General features: G+C 51.5%; 1 protein-coding gene across 4 annotated transcripts in view; it reads right to left on the bottom strand.

Moving 5' to 3' along the window:
- MICAL2 (microtubule associated monooxygenase, calponin and LIM domain containing 2) overlaps window positions 1-26,696 on the bottom strand; it is a 222,154-nt gene that overhangs the window by 64,020 nt on the left and 131,438 nt on the right. For 2 of the 4 annotated variants that reach the window (XM_042959371.1, XM_042959372.1), the window contains 3 exons: window positions 21,763-21,949; window positions 20,484-20,572; window positions 18,012-18,730 (listed from right to left, as the gene is read on the bottom strand). In XM_042959371.1, coding sequence (XP_042815305.1) covers window positions 18,332-18,730; window positions 20,484-20,572; window positions 21,763-21,949 — 675 coding nt within the window. In that variant the 3' untranslated portion in view covers window positions 18,012-18,331. Of the gene's footprint in view, window positions 1-2,188; window positions 2,370-14,529; window positions 15,916-18,011; window positions 18,731-20,483; window positions 20,573-21,762; window positions 21,950-22,995; window positions 23,104-26,696 lie in introns of those variants that run through there. The other 2 variants (XM_042959374.1, XM_042959373.1) reach the window with 2 other exon arrangements.

The following is a 26,696-nucleotide window of genomic DNA, read 5'->3' as shown; positions in this document are numbered from 1 at the left end:
TTCTCCTCTCAGCTTCCACAACGCAGCCTCCGTTAGTTTCTCTCCTTCCTGTGGGTTTTGCCAGCCCCTTCTCTGCTTGCCCAGTGATTGTTCAAATGTCCTGGGGTTCTCCTCCAGGCTCAGCTCTTCTTTATCTGTGAGAAGATATTCTTACTCCACAGGTAACTCGTCGGCATCCTTGGTTTCATAGGCTCCATATGCCACTGGCCCCGAAATCATGGTCTTCAGCCCTGCCTCCCAGACACTTCTCTGTTCTCCTGCTTGCTTGACATCTGCATGAAGACTTCTGATAGACATCTCAACCCCCCCACTCCCCGACCAGGTCCAAAACAGAACTCTTTTCTCCACAAAGCTGCATCTTCCCTGATATCTTCTCCTCCTCAAGGCTACTCTAGAAACAATGGCACCTTTCATCCAGTTCCTCAGATCAAAGTCTGGGAGCCACCCTTCAACTCTCTCTCACCTTCACATTCAGTCCATCAGCATATCTTCTCCTCTGCTCCTGACTGTGGCCCAAGTTTCTCATCTCTTACTGGAGCCACAGGCTCCCACCTGGCCTCCCTACATCTGCTCCTACCTATCTCTGCTCCATGCATTTTCCATACCAAGGCCTGCTGATCTTTGGATATTGGAAATAAGATGTCTCTTTCTGACTTAAGAGTTACCTAATGGCTTTCAATTAGACCTAGAATAAAATTTGAACTCCGTGCCCTGTCTTACTAAACCTTACTCCTGCCTTACTTTCGGGTATCGTACTCTCCTTCCCCTCATTGTATGCCAGCCACATCAGAAGACACTGGGCCACACTCACCCAGAGGCCTAAGTACTAGCATCCCATTGCTTGGATGCCACTTCTCTCAGTCTTCACATGGTGGTCCCTTCTTGTCAACAATTCTCAGCTTGAATGTCACCTCCTCATGGAGGCTGTGGTAGATTGTTGGCAAAAAACAGTTGCAATCATCCCCCTCCTGGATCCACACCTTTTTTCAATGGACCTTTGTAGCTCCTCCCATAATGGTGGAGCCAATTTCCCTACCCCTTGAATCCTGGCTGGCCTTGTGACTTGCTGTGGCCATTCTAATGTGATAGGGGTAGCCAAGACCTCAAGAGACTTTGCACATTCTGCTTTCTCATGGGACAATGTGAATAAGCTTGGGCTGCCTGTTGGAGGAGGAAAGACCCATGGCCAACAGCTCCCTGGTAGCCATGCTCCAGAAGCAAGTGGGACCCTGCTGGCCCAAATTCACAAGGGAGCTCACTGAGACCAGAAGAACTGCAGGGCTGAGCCTGCTAGCCCACAAAATCCTAAGTGTAATAAATAGTGGTTGTTTGACACCCCAACCTTTGGAGTGTTTCGTTACTCAGCATGATTGTGAGAATAGATAACTGATACAAGAGACCTTTTCTGGCCACCTATTCTAAAGTAGCTGACAAGTCACTTTCTATCATACATTCTTATTTTATCCTTCTAGCAGGAACATATGAGATATTTTTCCTGTTAACTATTTGCTTGTTTGCTGGCTGTCTACCCAGTTTGAAAGAAAGCCCTGTGAGAGTAAGGCCTTTGTCTTATGTTGGTGACTGCTATGCCCTCGGAGTCTAGAACATAACGAACAATCAGTACATATTGCTGGTTGACCTCCTGAGTGAATTCAGCATCCCGGGGAGGCCTGGAGTCTGCACTCCTAACGACCACTCTGTGTGGTTCTGGTATTGGTGGGAAGGATGGCATTCTGAGAAATACTCCTCTAGGGCAGCAGAGATTCACTTCTCATGCCTCTTCCAGTCCCCAGCCTAGCCTCCCCATCACCATGCATTGCCATCTTACATTTTACTGTGACAGTGACACCCATTCGGCACCCCGTGATGCAGCCATCATGACAATTGCCTTTTGGAGAGAAGACAGTGGGGCCAGAGCCTGTCCCTTCTCTGAGAAAATAGCAACTGCTAACACTTAACAGTGTTTATGATGTGCCAGGCATTGTTCCATACACTTTCCATATATTAATTGTTAGATTCTTACAACTGTCCATGAGACAGGTGTTACGATTGTCCCCATTTTAGGGATGAGCACATAGAGGTATAGAGAGGCCACACTGCCAGTGAATGGAGAGAAGGCCAGCCTCTAAATGCTGTCCTCCTTGTCCAGTCCCTCTTCTGTCCCCAGCCTGCAGCAGCCTGAGCATACCTGCTGTCATCACTGTTGACCAGCACACACACAGCCATCATGTCTTGTCCAACTACGTCCTCCCCAGGGCTGATCCTCACTGAGGTCCACTCAGAAGGCAGGAGAGAGATGGCTCCACCTTCCACATCACTGGGCTCTGGCTCCAGAACACTCTTGGGCTTCTTGGGGGAGGTTGGCTCATCTGCTGGGAGGAGAAGAGGGTCTAGAGAGATGGTGTGAATAAACAGGCCCTGCAGGGTACCTGCTCCCCCATCCAGAAGCTTGGGAAGCCTGCTGGGGGCAGGGGGTAGGCAGGGCAGCAGGACTTACATCTACTTGGACACTCCAAGACTGACTTTCTCGTCCTCTGTACCATCGTGTGATTCCCACCACTTAGCCCAGCAGGTGCCCCGGCATTTAGAGCACACCTTTGTGTATAGAGCATGAATGCACATATCTATCTCACTTAATCCCACAGGAGGGTCCTGAAATGTTTGAAGGGCCCACCTCAGGCCCACCAGCCTCTGCACTGCTATTGTCAAAATCACAGTGTCCAACATGCTGTTGATCCCAGTGTCAACTTCTTAATTCTTGTCTTGACATATTGGCAGCATTTGACCCAGCAAATCATTCCCTCCTTCTAGAAGCAGCTCTCCTTTCAGCTTCCAGGATAGCACAGCCTCGTTCCCTTCCCCTCGCTGGCTGTCTCCTTCTCTCCTTATTTCTGTGCTAGTTCCACCTTTTCCCCCTGACCTGGGGGATACTGGAAGGCTCCAGGGCTGTTTTTGAATCTCTTCTTTTACCTAGACTCATGCCAGTGATAATCTCATCTGGTCTCCTGGGTTCAAATAACCCCAGATAACAATGACTCACACCTCCATTTATATTTCCAGCCTAGTCATTTCTCCTGAATCTAGACTTATATATCCCACTGCTTACTTGGCACCTCCATGTAGATGTCTAGCAGACACATCAAGCTCATGTCCAAGTGGAGCTCTTCATCCCCACTGCTCCCCAGTCCTGCTTTCCCCCACAGCCCTCCCCATCTCGGTAGATGGCAACCTTGGCCTTCCAGCTGCTCAAGTCAAATGTTTTCGTGGCATCCTTGATGTCTCTTGTTCTTTCATTCTTCACTCAAGCTATCAGTGAATCCGGTTGGCTCTACCTTCAAAATATGTCAGGAATCCAGTCACCCATCACCACCTCCTCTGCTACCACCCTGGCCCTAGCCACCATTATCTCTTACCTGGATTATAGAAACAGCCTCTGCAGGTCTCCCCACTTTCCCTCTCACCATGCACCCCCCTTCAGTTTTCTTAATACAGCCACCCAACTCACTGTTAAATATAAGATCATGTTCCCCTGTTCAATACCCTCCAGTGGACCCTGTGACCTCACCTCCCACTACTGCCCCACTGTCTCTGCTCTGACCATGTCCCCCCATCTTGGCCCCTTGCACCGATCTTGCCTCTTCCCAGGAGATGCTGTCCCTGGACAGCTTCCTGCAAGGCTCGCTCACTCACTGCCTCAAGTCTTTGGTCAGATGGCACCTTCTCCATGAGGCCTACCCTGTCATCCTATTTTAACTGCAAACATGCCCTGAGCGTTCTCCATTCCTCTTTATTTTTATTTGCAACACGTCTCACCTTCTAATGATCTCTACAACTTTCTCATTCATTTTGCTTTATTATCTCTCTCTCATGACTAGAATATAGGCAGTGATCTTTGTCTGTTTGGTTTCTTGCTAGAATTGTACCTGGTAAGGAGTAGATGCTCGATGAATACCTGTTGAATGATCAGTGAACCAATGACCAAAACAGGCAGCCTGAGGCCCAGCTCCATCTTGGCCATGAACTAGCTGGGCAACCCCTTCTCTGGTCTCAGTGGGGCAGATGTGCTCTCTTCCTTCTAAGGCTGACACCGCACTTGCTCTTGGCTTCCTCCCTGCCCACCCCCTCCAGCGGTCATTACCTTCTGTTCCCTGTGTCCCAGACTTCTGTCTTAATTGGACCTTTTCCATCAGTATTTGCATGTGCTGGAGCCTCTCCCATTTTAAGAAAACTATTTTTAACCCAATTCCCATGCCCGCCCCCCCCTTGCCAACTCTTCTTCCTCTTCTCCCTTTCCAGCCAATCTTGGGAGAATTGGCTACACTCACTTCTCCACTTGTTCACCTACTATCACCCAGCTTCTCAATCCCTGTAATCCTGCCCATGCCTCTGCCACTTCCCAAACTGCTTCAAAGTCCCCCATGCCCTCCTTAGTGCTAAGTCCAATTCACAAGGCTTTGGGGTCCTCCTGCAGCCGCTGCCGCCCTCACCCCTCCCTGCTCTGGGGACACGTTCTCTCACTGCCTCCCAGGCTGCATCCAACCCTTAAGTGCTGGGTTCTTCATGCCTCCACCTGGGAGAGGTTAGCCACTCCATAACTGTGTTTACCATCTGTGAGGATAACTCAACACATTTTTTATTTTTATGTTTTGAAATACTATATAGGCCAAACAAAAACACGTGTGAAAACACGTGTGCAGGCAGATGCGGTCAATGGGTTGTCAGTTGGCCACTCCTGGCATATGGGCACGCTTGCCTGTGCACACACATGGGCACACCTCTGCACAGGTGTGGCCGTGGATGGGAGGCACAGGGGGAGTAGGGGTGAAATTGGATGCTTGGCTGTATCGTAGCAGCAGTAATAATAGAGGCAGCTTACTTTTACTGAGACTTTTATGGAGAACTATTTAAGTGTTTAACATGTATCAAGTCTATTAAACTTCACAGAGCCCTCTAAGACAAGTATTATTATCCCCATTTTGCTGCTGAAAAAAAAAGCAGGTGCACAGAGAGGTTAACACACCACCACATGGTCATGTATTTCATCAGAGGACAGGGACTAGTCTGCATAGCTGTGAGCAGAACAGAACCATGGACGCCAATGTGCGTGACCTTTATTCTGGGAGTTTGGGCTGGAGTATGTTCCCAGTTTTTTTCCCCTTCCCCGCAACAGAGCCATGCTTTGTCCTGTGATTTTGCAGCCCTTCCTACTAGGGCAGGTAGGTGTGCTTCCCTGCCCAACTGACATGAGGCTTGGCTGGGACACTTGCTTTGGCCAGTGCAAATGAGCAGATGTGACGTGAGCAGTGGCTTCAAATGGCCTTGCTGTTTGGCTAGCCCACTCACATTCTTGCTAGTTTGCCATGAGAAGAGTTTGTCCCAGATGGTCACTGTCCCTTCGGCTTAGGTCCCTGGCTGTGGGCACATGGAACGAGCCTGGAGCCTGGCCCAGCCAATCCCATGGGAGCTCAGGCCACCCTTAAACCTGCAGCCTGAAGCAGAGCCACTCAGCCAACCCACAGACCTGTGAGCAGGAAAAATGGATGCTACAAGCCCTTAAGATTTGGAAGTCTTGTTACACAGAATGACTGTAGCAGAGACCTGACTGTCTACCTGGTTTCTATCTGAGTATAGGTGCGTGTGCCAGAGCCAGAACCACAACCACAAATATTGTGGTTGGCTATACATAGTCAACAGGTGCTACTTGGCCACCTCTGATCCAGGCCTGTGCTCAGGGTTTGGAAACCAATCAGCCATGTTCTCTCTGCCTTCAAGGTTCTTTTCCTGTCCCACAGGGGAGATAAGGCATATTCATACATAGTTGCATTACCAGGTAGATGGTCTGAGAGCAAGGCGGGACAAGGTGGAAGGGGAGGGAGATCGGACTTCCGTACAATAAACACTGGGTTTAAGGCACCATTTTGCTGGGTTAAGGACAAGTCGGTTCTGATCAGAGAAGAGAGAGGTGGTGCTCCATGGGATGGACGTCTGTGAACAAAAGCCATGTGGGAAAGCATTGCCATCTGCGTGGGAACAGAAAATAACCCTGTTTGGCTGGAGGGCAGGAGAGTATATAAAAGAAGCCAGTGGGAATGACTGCATGGACACTGAACCAGAAAGGGCCCTGAATGGCAAAGTGAAGAGTAGATGTCACTCCAAGAGCAACCATTGAAGGGTCGGAAGCTGAGGACTGGTATCACCAGACTGGCCTCAGAGAAAGATCGCTCTAATTACTGAGTGGAAGGCGGACTGGAGGACCCAACAGGAGGGGAGAGGGAGACTAGGAAAGGGGCTATGATAACCTGGGGGAGAATGAAAGGCTGAGCATGCACAGCCAGAAAAGAGGGGAGTGAGGTTGCTGAGAGCAGCCTGGGGGGGATCAGGTATCTGCAGGCAGTGGAGGCAAGCTGTGCCAGGCTGTGGTAGCATCACCTTGGGGACCAGCCCAGACCTACAAGGAACACTCTGGGGGTCTGCTTTTCTCCTTCCTCCTTCTAGAGAGTTTTGGCCTGGCCAGCAGGGCTGAGGGATGGAACGGCATAAGGCCTTAGGCTAGCTCCCTGAGCTTCTAGAGGGCTGGGGACATGGCTGACTGATGAGCCCTCAGGACAGCAGGGCTAGCATCTCTCACCACGGAGTCCAGATAACAGTGGAGGGGCTGGGAGCACTGGGAGGTGAGGATTTTGAAAAAAGGAAGCTGGAGCTTCCTCTTATTACCACCTTATCCAGGTAAAAAGCCCCAAAGGTGGACATACTCTTCCCCTCCTTCTGCCCTCCAAGGCCTGGGCCAAAGGCTCCAGCTGGGTCTCTGGGGTTCAGTGCTATGCCCAGGAGGAAACTGCTTCACTCAAGCTTCTACTTCTAGACCCCTCTCTCATTCCCTGACAACACCCATCTGCATGCACATACCAGTAGTCCTAGCTCGAGCCGTCCTGGTACCAGCAATGGAAGTCATCAGCAATGGAAGGCAACAACAAAAGTAACACCAACTTATTATTGAGTTCCATTATCAACATCCATCATCTCTAACATCCTGACGACCTGCAAGGATGGTGCTGTCACCTTCACTGCATGAGTGCAAGAACGTGGCACCCAGAAAAGAACTCAGCCAGGGCCCCCCAGTGAGTCAGCTGGATCAGTCACCACAGGGACACGCAACGGCTGTGTCAGTGGCCAGCCCCAGGTGAGGGTCCAGCTGTGCTCACCTGCTGCCTCCCCCAGGCCTGTCTGCGACTTGTCGTACGTTTTGCCTGAAGTTATGTATTTCCATAGGGAGAATCCAAGACTCCGGTGGGGCTGGGGGCTGCCAAGGAAGGAGGTGCACAGGGTGGGGGTGAGAATGATCCAGCAGCTCCCAGAGCAACTGAGCCTGGCCTCTTGGAGGAAAGCAGCTCTGCTCAGAGCCGAGCACTTCAGTCTCCTCCCAGCGCTCTAGCCAGACACCTGCTGCCTGGTGATAGAGGACACTCCAGCAGCGGAGCCAAGCTGTGTCTGTCCTCACACACCACCCCCGGCAGCCAAGTCCCAAGGCCTTTATCTGGCCAGACCCCAGCTACAGTGTCAGGGTGAGGACCCTTGGTTCTGCTGCTGAAATTGTTCCTGTTTTCTCCCCAAGACTAGAGACCCTTCCACGCTCCCCCCAGAACCCAGGGAGACAGCAAAGCAACACGTTCTCCTGTGTATTGTTATTAAGCCCATTTTACAGATTAGGAAACTGAGGCTCACAGGCGTTATCTTCTTTGTCCAAAGTCACACAGCTCCTAACTGCCAGAGCTACTTCTGGCTCGGGGCTTGGCAAGACTCCCTCTGCTGTCTTGCGCACTGTTCTCTCTGAAGAACCAAGTTTAAAAAGAGCAACGAAACTAAGTTTATCAGGATCCAGTCAGGAAAATAGAACTCAAGCCAGAAAGTTCAACAGAGGAAAGTTACTACAGGAAACTATTGACGATGGTGTCGGATGAGCCGGAAAGCCAAGTGCAGATCGGGAGACAACCCAGAGACGAGCAATAGCAGGAAGCCACCTGCTGACGGGGCGGTGGGAGGAGACGGTGAGTCCAAAGGCCAGGGCTGCCAGGCAGGAGTAAGTACCACGGGGAAGACACAGTCACTGCCCGGGATGCAGAGAATTGGAGAAATACCCTGGCCTCTCCCTTCATCCCGCCCTCCACCTTCCCACTAGTGCACCCAATGGTCAGGCCTAACAGGAAGCCAGTTGCCAGGGAGCCTGGGAAATGTAGTTTGCAGGGATTACACCTGTTCACTACAGAGCAGAGCAGGGGAAGGGCGGGGAGGATGTCTCAGAGCGAACAGGCAAATGTCCAGGACACTAAGCATAGAGCGGTCTCCCCACCATCTCGTAAGGTGGACAGCGACGACTGAGGGGACACTGACAAGCCCCCAGCAGGATGGGAGAGGGGCTTGGGAAGGGGCTTGTGTCAGGCATTCCCTCCACTCACTGCCAGGGGATGGCACAGTTGTCTATGCCAGTACCAAGGTCCCTCACAGTGCATGTACCCTTAAAGGATAAAGGCACAGGTGCCTAAAGATGGTACAGCTGCCATCCAGGCTTCTGAGAGTGACACCTCAGGGTAGACTCCCAGAAATGCCAGTTCCCAAGGGTCTTCAGGGAATGGCAAAACTGATGGTGAGCCCTGGGCCTCTGGCGTTTCTGTCCCGCCCTCCTGTACTCTGGCCAGGCATCCCCAGGCCAAGTGTCTAAGCCTGTTTGTGCGCAGACGTGTGTACTCACAGGCCCACGCTCTGCTGCCCTCAACCAGGGTGGGGAGCACTACTCAAAGGGCCCCGCCTGGCCTTGGGAGCAGCCTCTGTGCAGAGGCCAGCCCGAGTAAACTAAAAGCCAGCTAGGGGGAGGGCTCAGGACTCCCCAGCTGTGGGTTCCATCCTCACAGCTCACCAGAGCCGACCTGCTCCTGCGGTGGGGCCCTCTTGCCTGCACACGAGGTCAGACAGCAGGGGAGTGCCGTCTACGGACAGACCCAGAACCTGGTGTGAGCAGCGGGGTCTCCTCCATCAGGACCAGGAGGGGAGGGGGCCCGTGGTAACTTCCCAGCAGATCAGCGGGTCCCCACACAGCCGGCTTTTTCTCCTTTTCTTTTGCTAAAAGCAGCAGATTTAGGGCCTTAGTCCTCAGACCTCCATTCTCTTCTTCCTCCTCCTCACGCCACGATGGGTGCCGTGTCAGGCCAGCTCTGCGCCTCCAACTTTGGGCACAGCCAGTACCCTATATGCAAGTTTCTCTGAATGACGTTGGGGGTGGAGAACTCTAAGTTTCTGGGTAGGAATCCTAACAGCAGCCCAGGGAAGCAGGAAGGGAAACAGCCTTGGGGCCCACAGGCCTTCCGTCCTGCACACGCCCCTTGGCCGGGTGGCAGGCCATCCCAGTGTGCCACAGCTCACCTCAGGGCAGATGGGAATGGCAGGCATGGCTGCCAGGCCCGGATGAAGTCCTCACAGCCCCAGGGACGTGCCAGGCCTGGCTGGGCCTCATGCGGGTGGGAATTGGAGGAGAGAGAACTGATCTTCTGGCACTGCTAGGTCCCCCAAGATTGAGAAGTTGGCTACTTTGTCTGGGTGAGGTGTGTGTGAGGGGGGGTTACCCCTCTTCCTTGGTCCCCCTGCTGCCTGCCCTCTTGTGGTCTCAATGAGAGACACTTGCAGGATGACTCGACTCAGGAGGTCAAAGGCACGTTGAGCAAACCACATGCCAGGCGCAGGGGCAGAGCCTTCCCCACCCCACCTCTTGTTTCAGACCTGCCACCTGGATTCCTGTATCAGAATGCCAGGAGAGGGAGATGATGTGTGTGGCTCCGTGGCCTGGGCCTTGACACCCAAGGGGATCTCGCTGGAGCCGCTTTCTGCTGCCAAACTCACACTGGCTCCCACCGGTCACCCAGTTCTGCGAGAGATGCTGTGTGAAGATCACCCCCCCCCCGAAAGGCAAGAATGCAAGTCAAACCTCCCCTCTCCCAATCAAAAGGCTCTGTGGACACAGCAGGACACACAATGTCACATGTCATTCTGAGCCATGAATCGATGCCAGCAAGACCTTCTCAAGCCCAAGACAGCAGCAGACTCTGCAGTCTGAGGTCCAGCCCAGAAGGTAGGGCTTTTATCTGTTCTGCAAAAACTTATCAAGGGTCAAGTATGCGTCAAGCACTGTTCTACCAGTGGGAATTATAGGAGTGTCCGAAAGAGACAGAGATCTCTGCCCTCCAGGAGCTTATGTTCTGGCAAGGAGGGATATATAAGCAATAACCAGAATCAGTAAGTGAATTACATGATATGGTCAGGGGTGATCATTTCTATGAACACCTGACTAGTAAGTGGGGTAGGGGGGATCAGGACAGCTGGGGGTATGGATTGCAGTATTAACAGGAGACCTCCCTGGGAGGGAGACAAGGGAACAAAGAGCTAAATGAAGGGTGGGGTCAGCTGTACAGATACTAAAGAAGGGTGTTCTGGGCAGAGGGAACAGCCAGTGCAAATGCTCTAAGACAGAACGTGCCTGGTGTTCAAGGAGGCCAGTGTGGCTGAGACACAGTATATGAGAGAGAGCAGGAGTAGAGTAGGTCAGAAAACAGGGGCCAGACCATCCAGAGCCATCTGAGTCCATTACATGTACTGGTTTTTGCTCTGAGTGAGCTGGGAAGCCGCTGGAAAGTTCTGAGCAGAGGACAGATCTAAGCTCTGGAAGGCTTACTCTAGGATTGTGTTGAAAATAGGTTGAGCAGAGCGAGGTAGAACCCAGGAGGCCGTGTTGGAGGCCACTGTAGTAACTCCAGAAGAGAGAACAGTGGCTGAGGCTGGGGAGGTAGCATGGGGATGTCGACAAGGGAACAGATTCTGGCTGGATGTGAGGCCAAGTGAAAGAGCCATCAAGAATGATTCCAAGCCTTTGAGCTAAGCAAGGGGAAAGATGGAATTGCTGTGCCCAGAGACTTAAGGCCAAGGGTCAAGTCTGTTCAGGGGAATATTATGAGCAGGAGGTGGATATTTAGGTTGGAGACTCTTGGTAGAATCTAAGTAGAGATGTCAAGTAGGCAGCCAGAGGCAGGGCTAGAGCCCAGCTCCCTTTTTGCGGAGACTCAGGAATTCACTAAGCCAAACCACAGTCTTGCTGCCAGGTGGCAGGGGAAAGAAGGGGGCTCCAGAGCAGAGGCTGGGTTGTCTGAGGGAGGTGACCAGTTGCCTTCAAGAAGGCTGGGAGATCAGAACACTGGAGAAAAATAGAGGGTGCTGCCCAGTGTGAATGGAGACCTCTGTTGAATCTCCAACCTAAAGATGCCCCGTCCGGCACACTCTGAGCTCCAGCTGATACAGAATGCTCAAGAAAGTCTCTTGACTTCCTTGGGAAGTCTCGGGCCTTCCCTGCTGCACAAAACCAGGAAGGTGCTTATCTAGAGCTCAGCCAGAGAGTTCTTGCTGCCCTGAGAGCCCTGTTGGGCATGTTCACCGATTCTACCGCCACAAAACCCTAAGCCAGGGGCATCAGTTCACAGGAGGGGCTTGCCCAATACCACTAGTCCATACAAAGCGCTGGAGTCAAGGCTGGGTCTTTGACCAGCTCCAGGACCTCCCCAAGGGCCAAGGCTCCCCTGAGAGCAGCATCTAATTCCTGGCCGGGGCCTGGTGACTCTCTGTTGCTTCACAGTTGAAGATGTTGCTCTAGCTCACCTGCCTAGCATCAGAGAGCTCCTTTAATGTCAAGGTTACCTTCAAGGTGGCCACAAGGAGGTGAAGAGCTAATGAGGGACTGCCCATGAGCTGCTTGGCCCCAAGCCCAGCAGGGAGGAAACGCTCAATCAATAACAGCTGGCCCTGGAGCAGTAAAAGCAGCAGTCACTTCTACTTATTTAAGGGATTAAAGAAAAAGCTGTAAAAGTGAATGAGTTCACAGAAATAAAGGAGAACAGCCCACCCACTCGCCTGACCCACTTGCTCTACTTAATATTCAGGTTACAGGGAGATTGGTTTCTTTGGCTGGATCATTTCTTTAGGATAAATTCCCTGGGGTAGGATTACTGCGCCAAAAGGTCAGAGTTCTTTTATGGATCGTAATAATTGTTGCCATATTGCTTTCTAGAAAAGACGGTCCTCGTTTACTTTTTACCCAAGACTATTTTTTTTGCTCACAATCTACACCACTTTCTTCTTTAGTAATTCAGTGGGAACGAGGTAATTTACATTCCTTTGAATGTAATTTTTATAAATGCTTGCTCTTTCTTTTTTAGCATTTACCTTTTAAGTTTTCTGGAGTGAGAATTGTCTATTGATGGCCTTTGCACATTTATCATTGGTCTTTTATCAACAAATATTAACTGATCACCTACACTGTGCAAGGTACTTGGGAACACCTCCTTTGCATGAACTTTTTAAATGCCACAGCAATGAACTCCTTCATTATAGCACCTAATTCACATTTTCCCTCAGTCTGACTGCCTATTAAATATTTCCATTTTTACTGTTAAGTTTTTAAAATGTTTACGGTCAAATTTGTGTCGTGTTTCTCAAGGTTCTAAAGCTTAGAAAGTCACCATTAAAAAATTAAAAAGAAAAAAAAAACTAAAATTTAAGGGGTACCCGGGTGGCTCAGTCAGTTGGGCGTCTGACTTTGGCTCAGGTCATGATCTCGCGGTTTTGAGTTCGAGCCCCATGTCAGGCTCTGTGCTGACAGCTCAGAGCCTGGAGCCTGCTTTGGGTTCTGTGTCTCCCTCTCTCTGTTCCTCCCCCGCTCACAATCTGTCTCTCTCTCTCTCATAGATAAATATTAAAAATTAAAAAAAAAAACAAAATAAAGCTTAGAAAGTTATCACTCCACGATCTAATCAATTCTTGATTCTAACATTTAATTCTATTATTTTACCTTTTTAAAATTTTAAGTCTTTAATCCAGTGTTTCTGGATTAAGAATATTCTACCCAACATGTATGTAGAATATATCATGCAAAACAAAAAACCTATCCCAGACAAACAAAAACTAATTTCAAATAGGTATGGGAAAGCCCACTTCAACAAAGTTAATTAAGCTTCTTTACTGGAGGACCCCTCAGACACTTTACCATGTTAGTAAGTCTCATGGATCTCCAAGGTTTGGGAGGACCAGCATGACTGCTATAAACCATTTCTCAAACTGTGTGACTATGGAGCTCCTGATTCACAAAGCCCCTCTTGGAACTAGTGTTCCCTTGACACACTTTGGAAAATGTTGCTTTAACCCCACTTTAAGTTAAAAAAAAAAAAAGTCAAAACTGTAAAGTTCCATGAGAATGAGGACTTTTGTCTACCTCACCCCTTGTGATATTTCCAGCACACCGTAGATACTCAGTAAATGTTGGTTAAGTAAACAAGTGAGTGTATGTACAAATAAAACAAATCAAATCTAGTGCACGAGACCGAGATACATATAATCCACGATACAGGGAGGGGCAGGGACTTTGTGTGGCTCACTGTCGCCTCCCTAGGACCTAGAATATGTCTAGGGTATGGTGCGCGTTCAACAAATACTTGCATGGATGAATACATAAAGGAATGAGTCACTTGCCCACCCTAGCTCCTGACCTGAGTCCCTGACACCCTTTCTTCTATGGAAGAGAAAGAATATCTCACCTGGGTAAGAGTACATAACCCTGGGCAGCACAGAAGGCAGTTCCAGGAGCCAGCAGCTGAGCTCAGAGGCCCAGAGCCCCAGAAATGCCCCTTCGGCGGAGGCTCATACCAGCGTCAGAAGCCCAGCTACGTCCAGCCTGGTGACGGCTGGCATCCCAACCTCGGGAGGCTGAGGACCAGACTTCCTTGGCGCGGTCCAGACTAGCCAAGTGAGACTCTGAATCCTTCCCGTATGGGGAGGCCAGCCTGGAATTGGGTCAGAGCCTGCCACGGGTTCTGTCCTCGGAATGGATCTGCAGGCAGAGCTTTGCAGCCTAAGACACTGAGGGACCTGAGCCTCTGGGGACAGGGGAGGTCTCTTGGGATCACAAAACGGCTCTCCATCTGGATAAGCATACTTGCCATGTTCGCTGCTGTTCTGAAACCAGTGTCTGCTCCTTCCTCCTTACCTCTCACCTCTCACTCAGCTGGGCCAGCATAAGACTTGCAAGGGTGACCTTTGTCACATAGGAGCCTCACTTAGAGAAAGTTTCCTAAGGAAAGCTCTCCTACTGGTCCATGGTTTGGATGGGGGGACAGGGGCGCGAAGAGCTGTTAAGACAGTCTGTTTCCAACGGCTGATGTGACACCGACCCTCACCCAGCTGTGCCCAGCATCTGCACAGAAAAGTACCATGAGCTTTCAAGAAAGAGACCCCAAAGCCTGGCCCAGGAGCATTGGTGACATTTTCCAAATATTACCCCTGGGTAATATTTCCTTTGAGAGTGCCCAGCGCAGCCCCAGAGAGTCCCGTGTCACCACAGATGCAGGTCCCGCCAGCGGTTTAGGGAAGACGGATCCCCCTAAACCAGCCCCGTGTTTGAGGTTGGAGCAGCTTCCACGGCAAAGAAGAGAGGAAACAATGAGCTTTATAAAGAACCATATTTATTTTTCATTTACAGCATCAAATACCATAAATAAAGCTAAACAATGTTTGCCGTGTGCAAAATACAGGGTTCCGTGTGGCACTGTAAATGACTACCAAAGGTCACAAACATGCGCTGCGATGAGATGGGGGGGTGGGGGGGGGTGGCTAGCTAAAGAGAAGGCCGAGAGGGAAGAAGGGCCCCCTCTGGTTGACATTTTATAAAGGGAGGGAGACTCTGCAAGAGAAGACAAGACAAGAGCAATGACTTCGTACTGGCTGGAATCCGCACCGATGCGGTGAGCAGCGCAGCATGCGGGGCTGTGAAGACAGGCTGAGAGGTCAGCGTGGCTCGGGGCCGCATGCAGGACAGACACCACCTGCAGCCTGAGCCCCTGAGGCCTGGCCCACAACAGCTCCACCGTACTTGGCACGGTGTTTCTCTATAAAAGCACTTCGAATGTCCTGCTGCTGCAGGCAATGAGGCGGCAGGGGTGGGGGAGGGGTGGGAAATGTGTTTTGAGCGGAGCCCCGGGGGCGTGGACACGGGCTGCTTCAGGCTTGGGCTGAACGGAGTCATTCCTCAAAGCCACCCCTGGCCTGTGACAATGATTGCTCTAAGTGAAGCTTCTGCATCATCTGGGGCTTTCTGAGCCAAGGACAATAAGAGGAGCCACAGAAAAGCCCTTGTGTCTGAAGCACAGGCTGCAGCAGGGAAGGGATTTGCTAGGAAAATTGTGATTGTGTGTTCGAAACACAGAGCATGGGTCAGGCTTGCGATGAAGCCTGGGAGCGTTTTTTTTTTTTTTTTTCCCTCTCCTTCTTTTTCTTTTCTTTTTTTTTTTTTTTTTTTTTACATCCTTCCAGAAAGGGTCACCCATGGTTTTGATCAATAATCTTTATACTAGAATCAATTTAAGACACTTGTACGCATGTGCTTTTTCAGAGGCTGCTAGATAAAAGAGTTCTTTTCAAAGGTGAAGAGCCCTCTCTGCTGTGTGGTGTCACAGTTGGGGTCACTGTCCCAGGGAGGTAAGTGGCTTCGCAATGGGAAAGGCACGCATGCAGGCCGTACAGGGAGCCGGAGGGAGGCGGGGTATGTCCCAGGTGTAGACCGGGCAGCCGGCTCAGAGGTGAAAAGAATGAAGAATGGCTTCCGAGCGGAGCACCACCCCACGCTGTTAACCCACCATGCCACGGAATGAGTCCATTAGTATGCGAGACGTTCACAGTTAGCACAACCAGTAAGTACCACGGCGGGGAGGACGGGGCGCAGAAAGCGGGTTAGGCATTAGTACCACTCTCTGAAAATCGGCAAGAAAACCAGTCACCTCAGAGCAGAAGTGTGTCAGCCAAGAAGTGGGTGTAGCACTGGAAGGCTGAAACGAACTGATGGCCACAGTGTAAGGTTGGAAAGAGAGAGACAGAAAGGAGAATTTAGTCTGGGGGACAAAGGAGAAAGGCTGATAACACGAAAGGCACAGAAATTGAAGATGAGGCAACCATTAATAAAAGGGGGACGTCCCCGAACAAATCGTTGCTTGCTTTGGTCAGGTGAACCTTTCTGGTAGTGACCACCTCTTTCTCTGCAAGAGAGGATCCGTGCCCCTCTGTTCTCCACTCAGGGCTACGCACATCCTCGGGAACCCCCTCCCCCCCATATCTCTTGGCCCCAATTTTACTCCAGTGTCTCATACTCATTCTCGAATATGCTGGGGAGGCCGAGAGGCATGTGCCTCCTGGGATCCACCATGGGTCTTGGTGCTGCCCACCAGGAAGGTTCAAAGCCTCAGAATGTACAAACATCTCAGGTTTCTGACAGGCACACCCTGTATCACCAGAGTAATTCAAACCAGTCTCTTCATGGCCGTAAAGGACACTCTGAGAGATGCTCACTCGGGCTTCGTGGAGCATTCCGCAAAGCGTCTCGGCCCACCCTGAGCCGAAGACAATAGCAATGACACGGCTGCGCATGTGTTCACATCACAACCTCAAGAATTTCCTTTCGGAATCAAAGAATGAAGCAAAAGTTCCTCCCACCACGCGGAATAGTAAAACCCCAGCAAAAATTTGGAAAAACACAACACGAGTCATCAGACTGAGAACAGTTCCAACAAGGACAGAGGTGCCAGTGCCTGTGGACTTGGTCACAGCCATATCCCTGTGTTATCCAAGAACTTCAGGGAAGTGTTTGTAGAAATGCCTCGCCCTCTCTTCCTGCCGTATAGAAACCTATCATCGCAAAGCACTCAAGAGCCCTGGCTCCTAACCCACGACAGGTTCCGTACTTACTTCATCGAGAGGAGACCTCTAGTGTAACAAGGGCACAGAGCCAGCTCCAGCCTGGCAAATGTACACATCCTGAGCACGCTGGTGGGCCTCTCCCGGCAGCCTCTCCATTGTTCCACTAGACCCAGCAGTGGTCATGTCTAGGCAGAGTGGAGGGGGGGGGGAGCAGAGGCCTCCTCCGGAAGCCCAGAGTGAAGACCACAGGTAGGCCCCATGCCTGTGTTTGCCCTTAATAGGGCATATTTCCTTTGTATCAGTCAACAAACAGCTTCCACCCCCAGCCTCCCCTGCTAGTCAAGACACAAGAGGTCAGACACATTCCTTTGCTAGGACAGTGTGAAAACAAATGGTGTCGGGCTGTTTTGACCAAATATGCACGGCAGCCGAGCGGCTAAGCAGCCAGGATGTCTGTAAGTAGTGCTCATGGGGCAGATCTCGTGTCCCAGAAATAATACCCTGAGGTGCTAACAAACGCCCTCAGTCCCAAAGGACATGATAGGAGAGGGCAGATTCCTTCCTCAGCCTGACCATTATAGACCCTGAGTGGCCTTGGCTCAGTCTGCAGCCTGGGCTGAGGACTTGATAGGGAGTCCCAGGGGTCATGACCCCAGGCGTCAATGCCACCAACTGACATAGCTCCTCTTCGACATTGCATCAGCTTGATGGAGCTCCGCATGGTCAGGGGCCAAGGGGCTTCCCGTGCAGTGCTCGTTAGTGGGAAGGGATGATGGAGGTTTGTCGCAATCTGCTTGAAACCCCATGGCTCTAAGGCATTTGGCTGTGATTTGGTAGGAGGGGAAAAACCCTTCAGCTCCTATCGTACATCAAAATAAGGCAGCAAAAACACTTTCCGTCCCTCCGGGAGGACAGATAACAGCCAATGACACACTGCCACGTGCTTTTGCAGGCCGTAGGCTCAATTCCACTCTGATCTACTCCTTGCTTCTAAACTGATCATGCTTTCGTGTTGCAAAACACTGTCCCCTGTTGACAAGTGGCATTAGGGGACGTACATCTAAAAGCACTGGTCAGGAGGCAGCATACTCACTTCTGCTTCTATAAAAGCCCAAATCGTTAATGTTGCAGGCAGTGACTACGGCAGCTGACTGCAAGGTAGAAAGGGTTTGTAATATCAGTTAAAAACTTCAAACCGTGTTTAGAAAAATTGACACTCATAGCAAAAAAAAAAAAAAAAAAAAAAAAAAAAAAAAAAAAAAAAGCTTTTTCTTGGCTTATTAAAAGTTAAAAATTGAAATGTAAACCTAGAAATGTGGCTCGCTTTGGTATAAAAGGAGGACAAAGCTATAAAAAACATCCTTCATGTCGTGCTGGCCCCAGCACCAGGAGCAGATGCTTGCCCTGACAAAGTCAGGCGCAGGTGGCCAGCGGGAAACTCTTTGGCTTTGAGCGAACTGGTTATTAAAGAATGCTAGGCTTCCTGGCCAGGGCCTTGCTAACTGCAAACACACTGCCGTCTAAGTGGAAATGTTAGGGCCCTTCGGGAGTGGCTGGCATTTCAGTGGAGCTTGACCGGGAAGCATCTGAGCACCCAGTTGCGGATGGTCTCGAGGGACTCCTCAGACTCCCGGTACATGGAAGCCAGGACCTCGGAGAACACCCAGAGGAGCGGGAGCCCGACGCTCAGGAGCTCGTAAGTGTAGCAGTAGTTGTAAGCATTGTCCCTGAAATGAAGGCCGGCTGCACGCAGGAGTCCCCGAATCCAGTTAAGCAGGCTCTGGGGAATGTGAAGCAGGCCCCATGGCAGCCTGAGAGGCCAGCTTAGCGCCTTCCTAAAGAAGGAATTGGTGATACCTGGAGGGCTGCCTTCAGGCGTGCCAATGGCGGCGGCCGCGCAAGAACTTTCCACAGGAGTGTCCCGCCGAGGGGCCTCTTGCTCTCTCCACGTTCCCTCCTCCTGAGAGGGAGCAAAGGGAGGGCATTTAGGCCGTGATTCTCACCGAGGACCCCTCCCATGAAGCAGACGAAGAGAGCCAACACAAACTGACGATGGCAGACTCTGCATTTTGCAACCAGCCCCCTCTCCCCCGCCAATAACCTCAGCCCCCATGCATGGCTGAAGGGGGGCTAAATATGGGCATCACTTTCCTGGGGCCAAGGTGACCAAGAGGTTCACAGTCCTTCAAAACACACATGTTCTTTACTTTTTAAAAAAAGTTTATTTATTTGAGAGAGAGCGAGGGAGCAAGCAGAGGAGGGGCAGAAAGAGAGGGAGAGAGAGAATCCCAAGCAGGCTCCGCACTGTCAGCGCAGAGCCCGACTTGGGGCTTGATCTCACGAACCATGAAATCATGACCTGACCTGAGCTGAAATCAAGAGTCAGTCGCTTAACTGACTGAGCCACCTGGGTGCCTTAAAACACACATGTCCTTTGAAAACAACAACAACAACAACAACAACAACAACAACAACAACAACAACAACTGTTGGGCGCCTGGGTGGCTCCAGTCAGTTAAGCGTCCGGCTTCAGCTCAGGTCATGATTTCACAGTTCGTGAGTTCAAGTCCCACATCGGGCTCCGTGCTGACAGCTCGGAGCCTGGAGCCTGCTTTGGGTTCTGTGTCTGCCTCTCTCTCTGTCCCTCTCCACTCGTACTCTGTCTCTCTCTCAAAAATAAACATTAAAAAAAAACAATGTACACATGTCCTTTGACTCAGAAATCCTATGTCATGATCTATTCTAAGTAAATAATTTGAAATAGGGACAAAGACATGCATACAAAGATGCCTGTTGTAAAAATATTTATAAGGTAAAAATATGACACAGGATAAACCTCATTAAATAAATTATCAACCATCTTTTACAGGCATCCAGAATGAGGCTTCAGAAGAATTTTTAATGTTTGGGGAATGGCTCTCAATATACTGCGAATATATAAAAAGAAGGATATAAAAGCGTAGTGATAGGATTCCAGCTAGGTTAAAATACATTCACAGAGGGAAAAGTCTGGAAGGAAATGTCACAAAATGTTAGTTACGGGTTTCTCAGGACAGGGTGGTGATGAATGATTTAATTTTCCTTGTCTGCATACGTTCATTTATTTCCCCATTTTTCTACACTGAGCCTACAGTACTTGTGTAATCAGAACAGGGCTGTTAAGTTGTGGGTCCTTGCTGGAGGTGGGTGGCCAATCAGGCGGTAGAGAAGGTATTTGCTAAGAGCTGCCAAAGGGGGCGCTATCACAAACTGTCCAAATATGTAGCAGGCTGTCACTTCGCGGACTTCTGAGAGCCTGGGGGGAAAACTTAGGGAAAGGTAGTCTCCACAGAAGGCATCCCGGCATAGAACACTCTGAGGTCCCGAGAGAGACCCAGGCCAGGGGTGGGGGCAGGGGGACCCTGTAGTCTTCGCATGGCTGGGCATATAGTCTCAGCCCAGTACCTGGGAAGGCTCTTCCAAGCTCCTCGGGAGAAGCTGGCACCGCCGCTCACCTGGGAGCTGGCCTCTAGAATGGGGTAAGCCCAGAGGCCTGCTGAACAGGCTAAGGAAGAGGGACCCTCCACACTGCACAGCACAGACTCTCGTGTTTACCTGTGGGTCTCAGTTCCTCCAAAGCCAGAAACGTTGGCCTAACTTGGAAGAACCCTCGCAAATGAGTTCCTGTCCAGGGGCCTGCCCTGTTTCACCAGCGCTTTCAAGACAAAACATACCTCTCTTTGTTGCTTCAACTCTGCCCGTCTCTTCCTCTGCTGACTGTTGGCTTTACAGTGAATGAAATGAGATTTGCAGAAAAACTTGCCTGTAAAAGAAACACACAGGCACACACAGGTTTTCTCCTGTAAATGAGAGCTGCAGCAGACACAAGCCAAGGTCAGAAAATACCAATAATGGGAGCAAGCCTAGGAAACCTTAAACTTGGGAAGCAGTTTCTATCACTTGTCTTAAAGCAGCAGCACTGAGATGAGAACCCTTTGCTGCCTCAGAGGCAGGCTGTAGCAAGGCGGGGGGAGGGGTACAGGGATGCTGGGGACGGGGCTGAAACCCTCAAACAAAACACTCCCCAAACCAAACTGAGGCCAAGTCCCTTCCCAAGGCTGGTTGCAAGACTGCAAAACAGACAGCTTTGAATATCAGTACTGTTTCCAGTTCCTGGTCCTTCCTGGGGCCCCCTGGAAGTGGGAAAGGCTTGGAGCAGATGGCGGCAGTGATGGGGAGGAAAAGACCCAGGTGAGACACACACTGGGTCCCTGGCCACAGCCCAGGACCATTGGGCACCTGCCAGAAAAGCCTGCTTTGTTCACCATTCATTACAAGAGTAATAATAGGGACAGTTAATGATGGTAACAACAAGGAAAACTTCTCCAGGACTCACAATATACCAGACACTATTCTGAATGCTTCCCATGAACGAACTCATGTGAACCACCTTGCAACAAACTTTTGACCTAAGAACTATTATTACCTTCATTTTACAGATGAAACGACTGAGGGACCCAGAGGTAACCGGATTCCTAAATCCAGGGTTATATGGCTAGTAAATGGTACATTCTGGCAGGCCGCTTCTCAGAGGGGAGGTTGCTATTATGATTACTTCCATAATACACACTTATAAATCACAGCATTGATATGCCATCATTTGTTGGACCCTTGCCACAAGCCAGGTGCGGTGCCGAGCACGTGACTAGGTTTCCAGGTTTGATTCCCCAACCACACGGGGTGGGGGGGGGGGGGGGGATGGAAGGTGGTGAGACTGGCTGAGAACGCATATGTAAAGCACTTGGCACCCAGCAGGTGCCGCCTGGTGCAGGACCGCTCCCGGGTGTCCCTGGCCTGCCCACAGAAGACCTGTCTCTCTAGCAGGATCCCCCGGCTCTCTGACCAGCTCTCCTGAGGACGCTGCATTCCTTGGCAAGTGTTGGGCGTCCCGGAGCCTCCAGAGCACAGAAGCCCAGGCCGCAGAGCAGTGCCGTCCCGGGCCCCGGGGGTTACCTTCGTCGCTGTCGAAGGCGTAGGCGGCCAGGCGCAAGGTAGAGGCACAGACACTGCAGCGGAAACACTCGCGGTGGAAGAAGTGGCCCTCTGCGCTCAGCCTCTCCATCACATACACGCGCTTCTTACAGAAGTGGCAGGTGTCGCTGCCGCCCAGGTTCAGGGGAAACACCTTCCGCATAGACTCCTAGGGGCACAGGGCAGTGGGAGAGAAGCACTGTGCGTTAGGACGGACACCGTGTCTTGCAATGTGAGGCTGACGCTCTTGGAATTGCCGACCTCAATCGCGGGGACCTCGTGGGCTCCCGTCTGCTGCTCATGTCTCTGCAGCAAAGGGTGAGGTGGGGGAGGAACTGCTCCCAACATAGACCCCAACCCTCCAGGGACTGCGGTCCATTTTGCTACCAGGCTGGCCAGCCAGCAGCAAGGGAGGCCCGGGAGGGGCTCTTCCCAAGGCCGGCTGCTCTGGTTTGGGGGCAGGAGCAGGCAGCCCTCACAAACATGCCTGCCAGGAGATGCGGTCTCCAGGAATCTGTCCTGGGGGTTAAGGGCTGCCCGGGTCTAGAGAGAGGTCCCTGAAAGAATGTTTTCCACATTTGTCCTCCTGCAGTGACTTAGGTCAGGTGAGGAAAGCCTGTGGCATCAGAACTGTTCCAGAGAACTGCAGGGAAGGGAGAGGCTGTGTCCTCTAGCCCCCAGACTGCCAGTCAAATCCCTAAATCCAAGGGGGCAGGAGGAGGAGGAGGGCCAGGCAGCGGTGCACCTGGGGGGTTCTGGATTCCAGGCGGGATGCGCTCAAAGGAAACCAGAACTGTACGGTCCGATGGCTGCCATTGGCAGCAGGCAGCCTTGTTTGGAGAAGGGAGAATTCGAAGGGAGGAGGGTTTCTCCATTACTGGATTCTCAGTCCAGTGCAAAAGGGCTACTCGGACTGGATGCCCAACACTGATGGTAAGGGGTGCCTGGCTACACGGTTGGCCTGCCTGGCCTTTTCACGGAGCTCTCCAGAGCCCTAGACAGCAGGAGAGAGACCCTGCCTTGTGAAATGACCCCTTGGGGAGCCGAGTGAGGTTCGTCTGTCAGAAAATGCAGCCCCCTCAAACCCCGGCTCTGGTCCAGCCCCTTCTCAGGCCTCCCGTCTACGAGAAGAGGGCCTTGGGTGGGCCAGGCCATCCTCTCTGGGAGGTCAGAGCTGGTGTCTGTGGGTGAAGGCTGAGGGGTGCGCATCCTTACCAGGTCTGGAGAGGTGGCCTGGGTCTTAGGTCTGTGATCATTCATGTACAGATTGATCAGGACTTCAGCCGCAGCCCCTATTCCGCTGGACACTTTCCCTACCGTCAGCTACCCAAGAGCAGAGGCAGAGGAGACAGAGACAAAGGTAGAGGCCAGTTAGCACCGAGCAGGAAAGCACGAACAGGCTGGATGTGGGAGAGGGCTCCACACCCACATGCAAATAGCACCCAACATCCCAGGAGAGGCAAAACCAGCCTGGAGCGGGCAGCGGGCACTCTGGAGATGGAAAGAAGCACAGAAATGGAACCCCGTGGCCCGGGTGGGCCAGGTGACCTGGAAAACTACCACCATGGGGAGGTGCAAGGCCTCCAGGATTCATTAAGTTCCTTGGTTCACAGATGGGGTAAATGAATCCCGGAGACAGGGAGGGATCTATCCAAGGCCACGGAGCACATACATGCAAGATTTGGAACACTTTCCAGGTCTCCTGACCGCCAGCCCGGTGCCCTCACGCACTAAGGAACCACGACCTCACGGACAGACAGCTGGATGGCAGCCGCCCTTCCCCAGAGACCGCCCCTCTTTGGAGGGCTGTGAGCTGTTGCTTCATGAGCAGTGGGCTTTCCCTGCCCCAGACCACACTGGGGGGGAAGGGTTAAGTCCCCAACTCCACCATGAACCAGTTCTGAGACTGAGCACAAAACTCTCAACTTCTGAGCTCAGTTTCTTTTGTTCAGTAAAACGGGGAAAATGGTGTCTGTGTCATGGATGTGGGGTAAGAACTGAGGGAGAGAATGTATATCCAAGCGCCTGGTGCTTTGAGGGCGGAGCCAGGATGAGCTAGATGAGCTAGACTCCTCCCTCCCTGCTTCCTGAGTTCAGCAGGTCCCAGCCTGCCTTGCAGCCTCCACACCCCTAGGGAGCAAGGGTGGTGTCTGACCTGAGTCTCCCTGGGCCTACAGAGAGGTGACTGAAACAGGAGTGAGGAGGCAACAAGAGTGTACTCAACTGTGGGCTCCAGACGGCGGTGCCCAGAGGCCCCAGACTGGTGTTGGCAAGATAGCTCCATGTGGGCCCTGGGCATCACGGCCTGGTCTCGGGTACCTGTGCTTTGGAGGGCATGATGGCCATGCCCACCTGTCTGGGTCCCCATCAATGTGCCTTGGAGCTGGGGCAGCTGCTGGAGCCCAAGCAGATAGGGCACAATCACACACACACCCTCCGGTAAATCCCAACCTGCTCCCCCTTTCCCACCAGCTATGAAAGGCCACCCTGGGAACACTGTAGTCTCCTCTTCAGAGAGGCACACACCACAGTAAGGGATTCTGGAAACACTGTTTCGCATCCCAGGATTCCAGAAGGAAGCAGGCTCCAGACCCTCCGCGGCCTCTGTATCCAGCTTCTGGGAGTGGCACAGGCAGACGGCTGTTGCAACAACGAGCAACCGTGATGTGTGAGGTTGAAGGAATGCCCTCAGTCTAAACCCAGGACTGCTCCTGGGAGGCCACATCTAATCTGCTACGAGACGCTCAGATGTAAGGCAGGAAGTTCCGGGAACGGCAAAGCCAATGGGCAAATGGCAGCAATTCCCCACCTCCTGATAGCAGGGCCCATACTCAGAGCCTTGGCCAACTCATGGGATTCCTGCAAGAGCACAGCCACTATACGAGGAAGAAGAGGGAAGGATGCCAAGCAGGTGGGGGAGAGTGAGGCTCTCTCCCCGAGGCTCCTGCTCCCTTTCTCATCAAGGAAGCCCTAACACTGACAGCTGCTCTGGAACAGTTGCGCTGACCACGTGTGGGTCTTGGGGTTGTAGGGAATACAGCCGTGGGCCTGTGAGGTAGGGTGTCTGACCTCACACCTCAGACAGACGGGGCCCCTCCAGGCTTTACAAAGCCAGCTCCTTCCCAGTAGCAGCAGCTGCCAGGCCACTTACCCCATACCCATTTCACCCTCCAAGCTGGCCCAGCCTGGGAGAGGTTAGGATTCTGCTTCCAGGCACACTTTCCACCATTTGCAGGATTTTGCCAATGCCAAAGAACTTGGCTCCTGTTTCCGAGAAGGGTTCAGGTGCACGGGCGCAGGACAACAAGCCTTTGTTTGTCTGTTGTTGCACCCCCTACCGGGAACCCCCAACATGAGTCCCTCAGACAAAGGCTGTAGAATACCAACTACTTCTTGGGGTTATATCAAGACAAAGAGGGGAGGGAAGACAGCGGAGGTGAGATTTACCTGCCTGCCCACACTGCCCTTGTGGGGCTGCCTCCAATGGCCCAGCGTGTGAACTGGCTCTGAGGCACTCTCCCAGAAAGACTCCACGGCGATGCCATGATACCCACGCGCAATTATTGCCTCCCTTGAGTTAGCAGAGACTGAGACTGTACTTTCCGAGGCTTTAAATACAAGCCCCTAATGGGACCTTATTAACCACTTAGCTAATAGGCACTTTGTGCTGCTGAGCTTTTGTGCAATCCTGACTTAAGGAGCAATTACAGAAGCCTGCCGAGGGCTGTAAGGTTGCTGGTGGGTGTCGCCAAACACATCTGTGTCGTCATGGGCCTGCGTGGTTCTTCTACCAGGACAGGGCACCATCCAGGGTCACCTGGCCAGGTAATCCAGGATAAAGACAAAACTGGTCTTTCAGTATGGGCCATAAAGGCTCCTTTCTCCCAGTTGCAATCACAGACCCCACCCCATTTCAGAGGCTTTGCCAAGAATAAGGAAAGCACCCTTAAGAAAGCGGCATTGGGTCTGCATGTGCCCCTCCTAACCTGATAGAAACCATCCCAGGGTCACCACTGGCCAATACCAAGAAGTGGACTGGACTTTCTGGAGAGGTCACAAGGAGACTAGGAGATGGAGAACTAATCTCAAGAGGTGAGGGGGGGTCCCCAGAAGCCTACCCTCGATGACCAGTGTGGAGGCAAACATTGCCCTGGGGATTATGGGTTCTCTTCTCTATGTTTCTTGTTAACAGGATACCTTATTGGCTCTAGAAGATTGAGGACATGATCGACAGACATGTGCTAGCTCACTGCTCCTCAAACAATCAGTGGTAAATAACCAGGTTTTACTTTAAAAAAAAAATCTCTAATTTATTGTGACCTGGTATTTCTGGACACAACACAAGGGAATTGCTAGAGATATGATTGTGCACTTGGTTGTATGGCAATGCCACACTGCTCTACAGGTGTCTAATGCTCACTTTCACTTGCTGTGCTCACCGGGTCACAGACCAGTGCCTGCCCAGGGACCACACTTGGAGTCGCACTGCCCCAGCCAACCAAGGAATTACTAGGCTCTTGGGATGCTGAGGAATAGAGAGATCAATTTGTAGAGAAACTTCCAGAAAACTCATCCTGATATTGACCTCAGAGCGAGATCCAGGGGTTCTCAACAAGGAGATACGCCCACTGAAAGACCTGCAGAGGACTAGTCATGAGGACAGCTGACAATTCAGGAGAGTTTGGCCAAATAAAAAGATTTAGCCAAAAATGATCACATCCCAGTCACTAGTTTTTAAAGAACTGGTCATTTCAGAGGGCTGTGGGGCTGCTTTTGCAAACCTTTATGTATCTTTCAATATTCTTGTAATTTTGAAGAATAGGAGTATTTCTTACTACCCTCTTTCCTCTTTTGAATTCTAATTATTTTTTGGTTAATTGACTAGAACAAGCTGGAATGGCTGGACACTTCCAGCA

Source organism: Panthera tigris, chromosome D1 (assembly GCF_018350195.1).
Source record: "Panthera tigris isolate Pti1 chromosome D1, P.tigris_Pti1_mat1.1, whole genome shotgun sequence".
Lineage (NCBI taxonomy): Eukaryota > Metazoa > Chordata > Mammalia > Carnivora > Felidae > Panthera > Panthera tigris.
The sequence above is the reverse complement of the archived record's forward strand: the minus strand, read 5'-3'. Positions and strand labels throughout refer to the sequence as shown.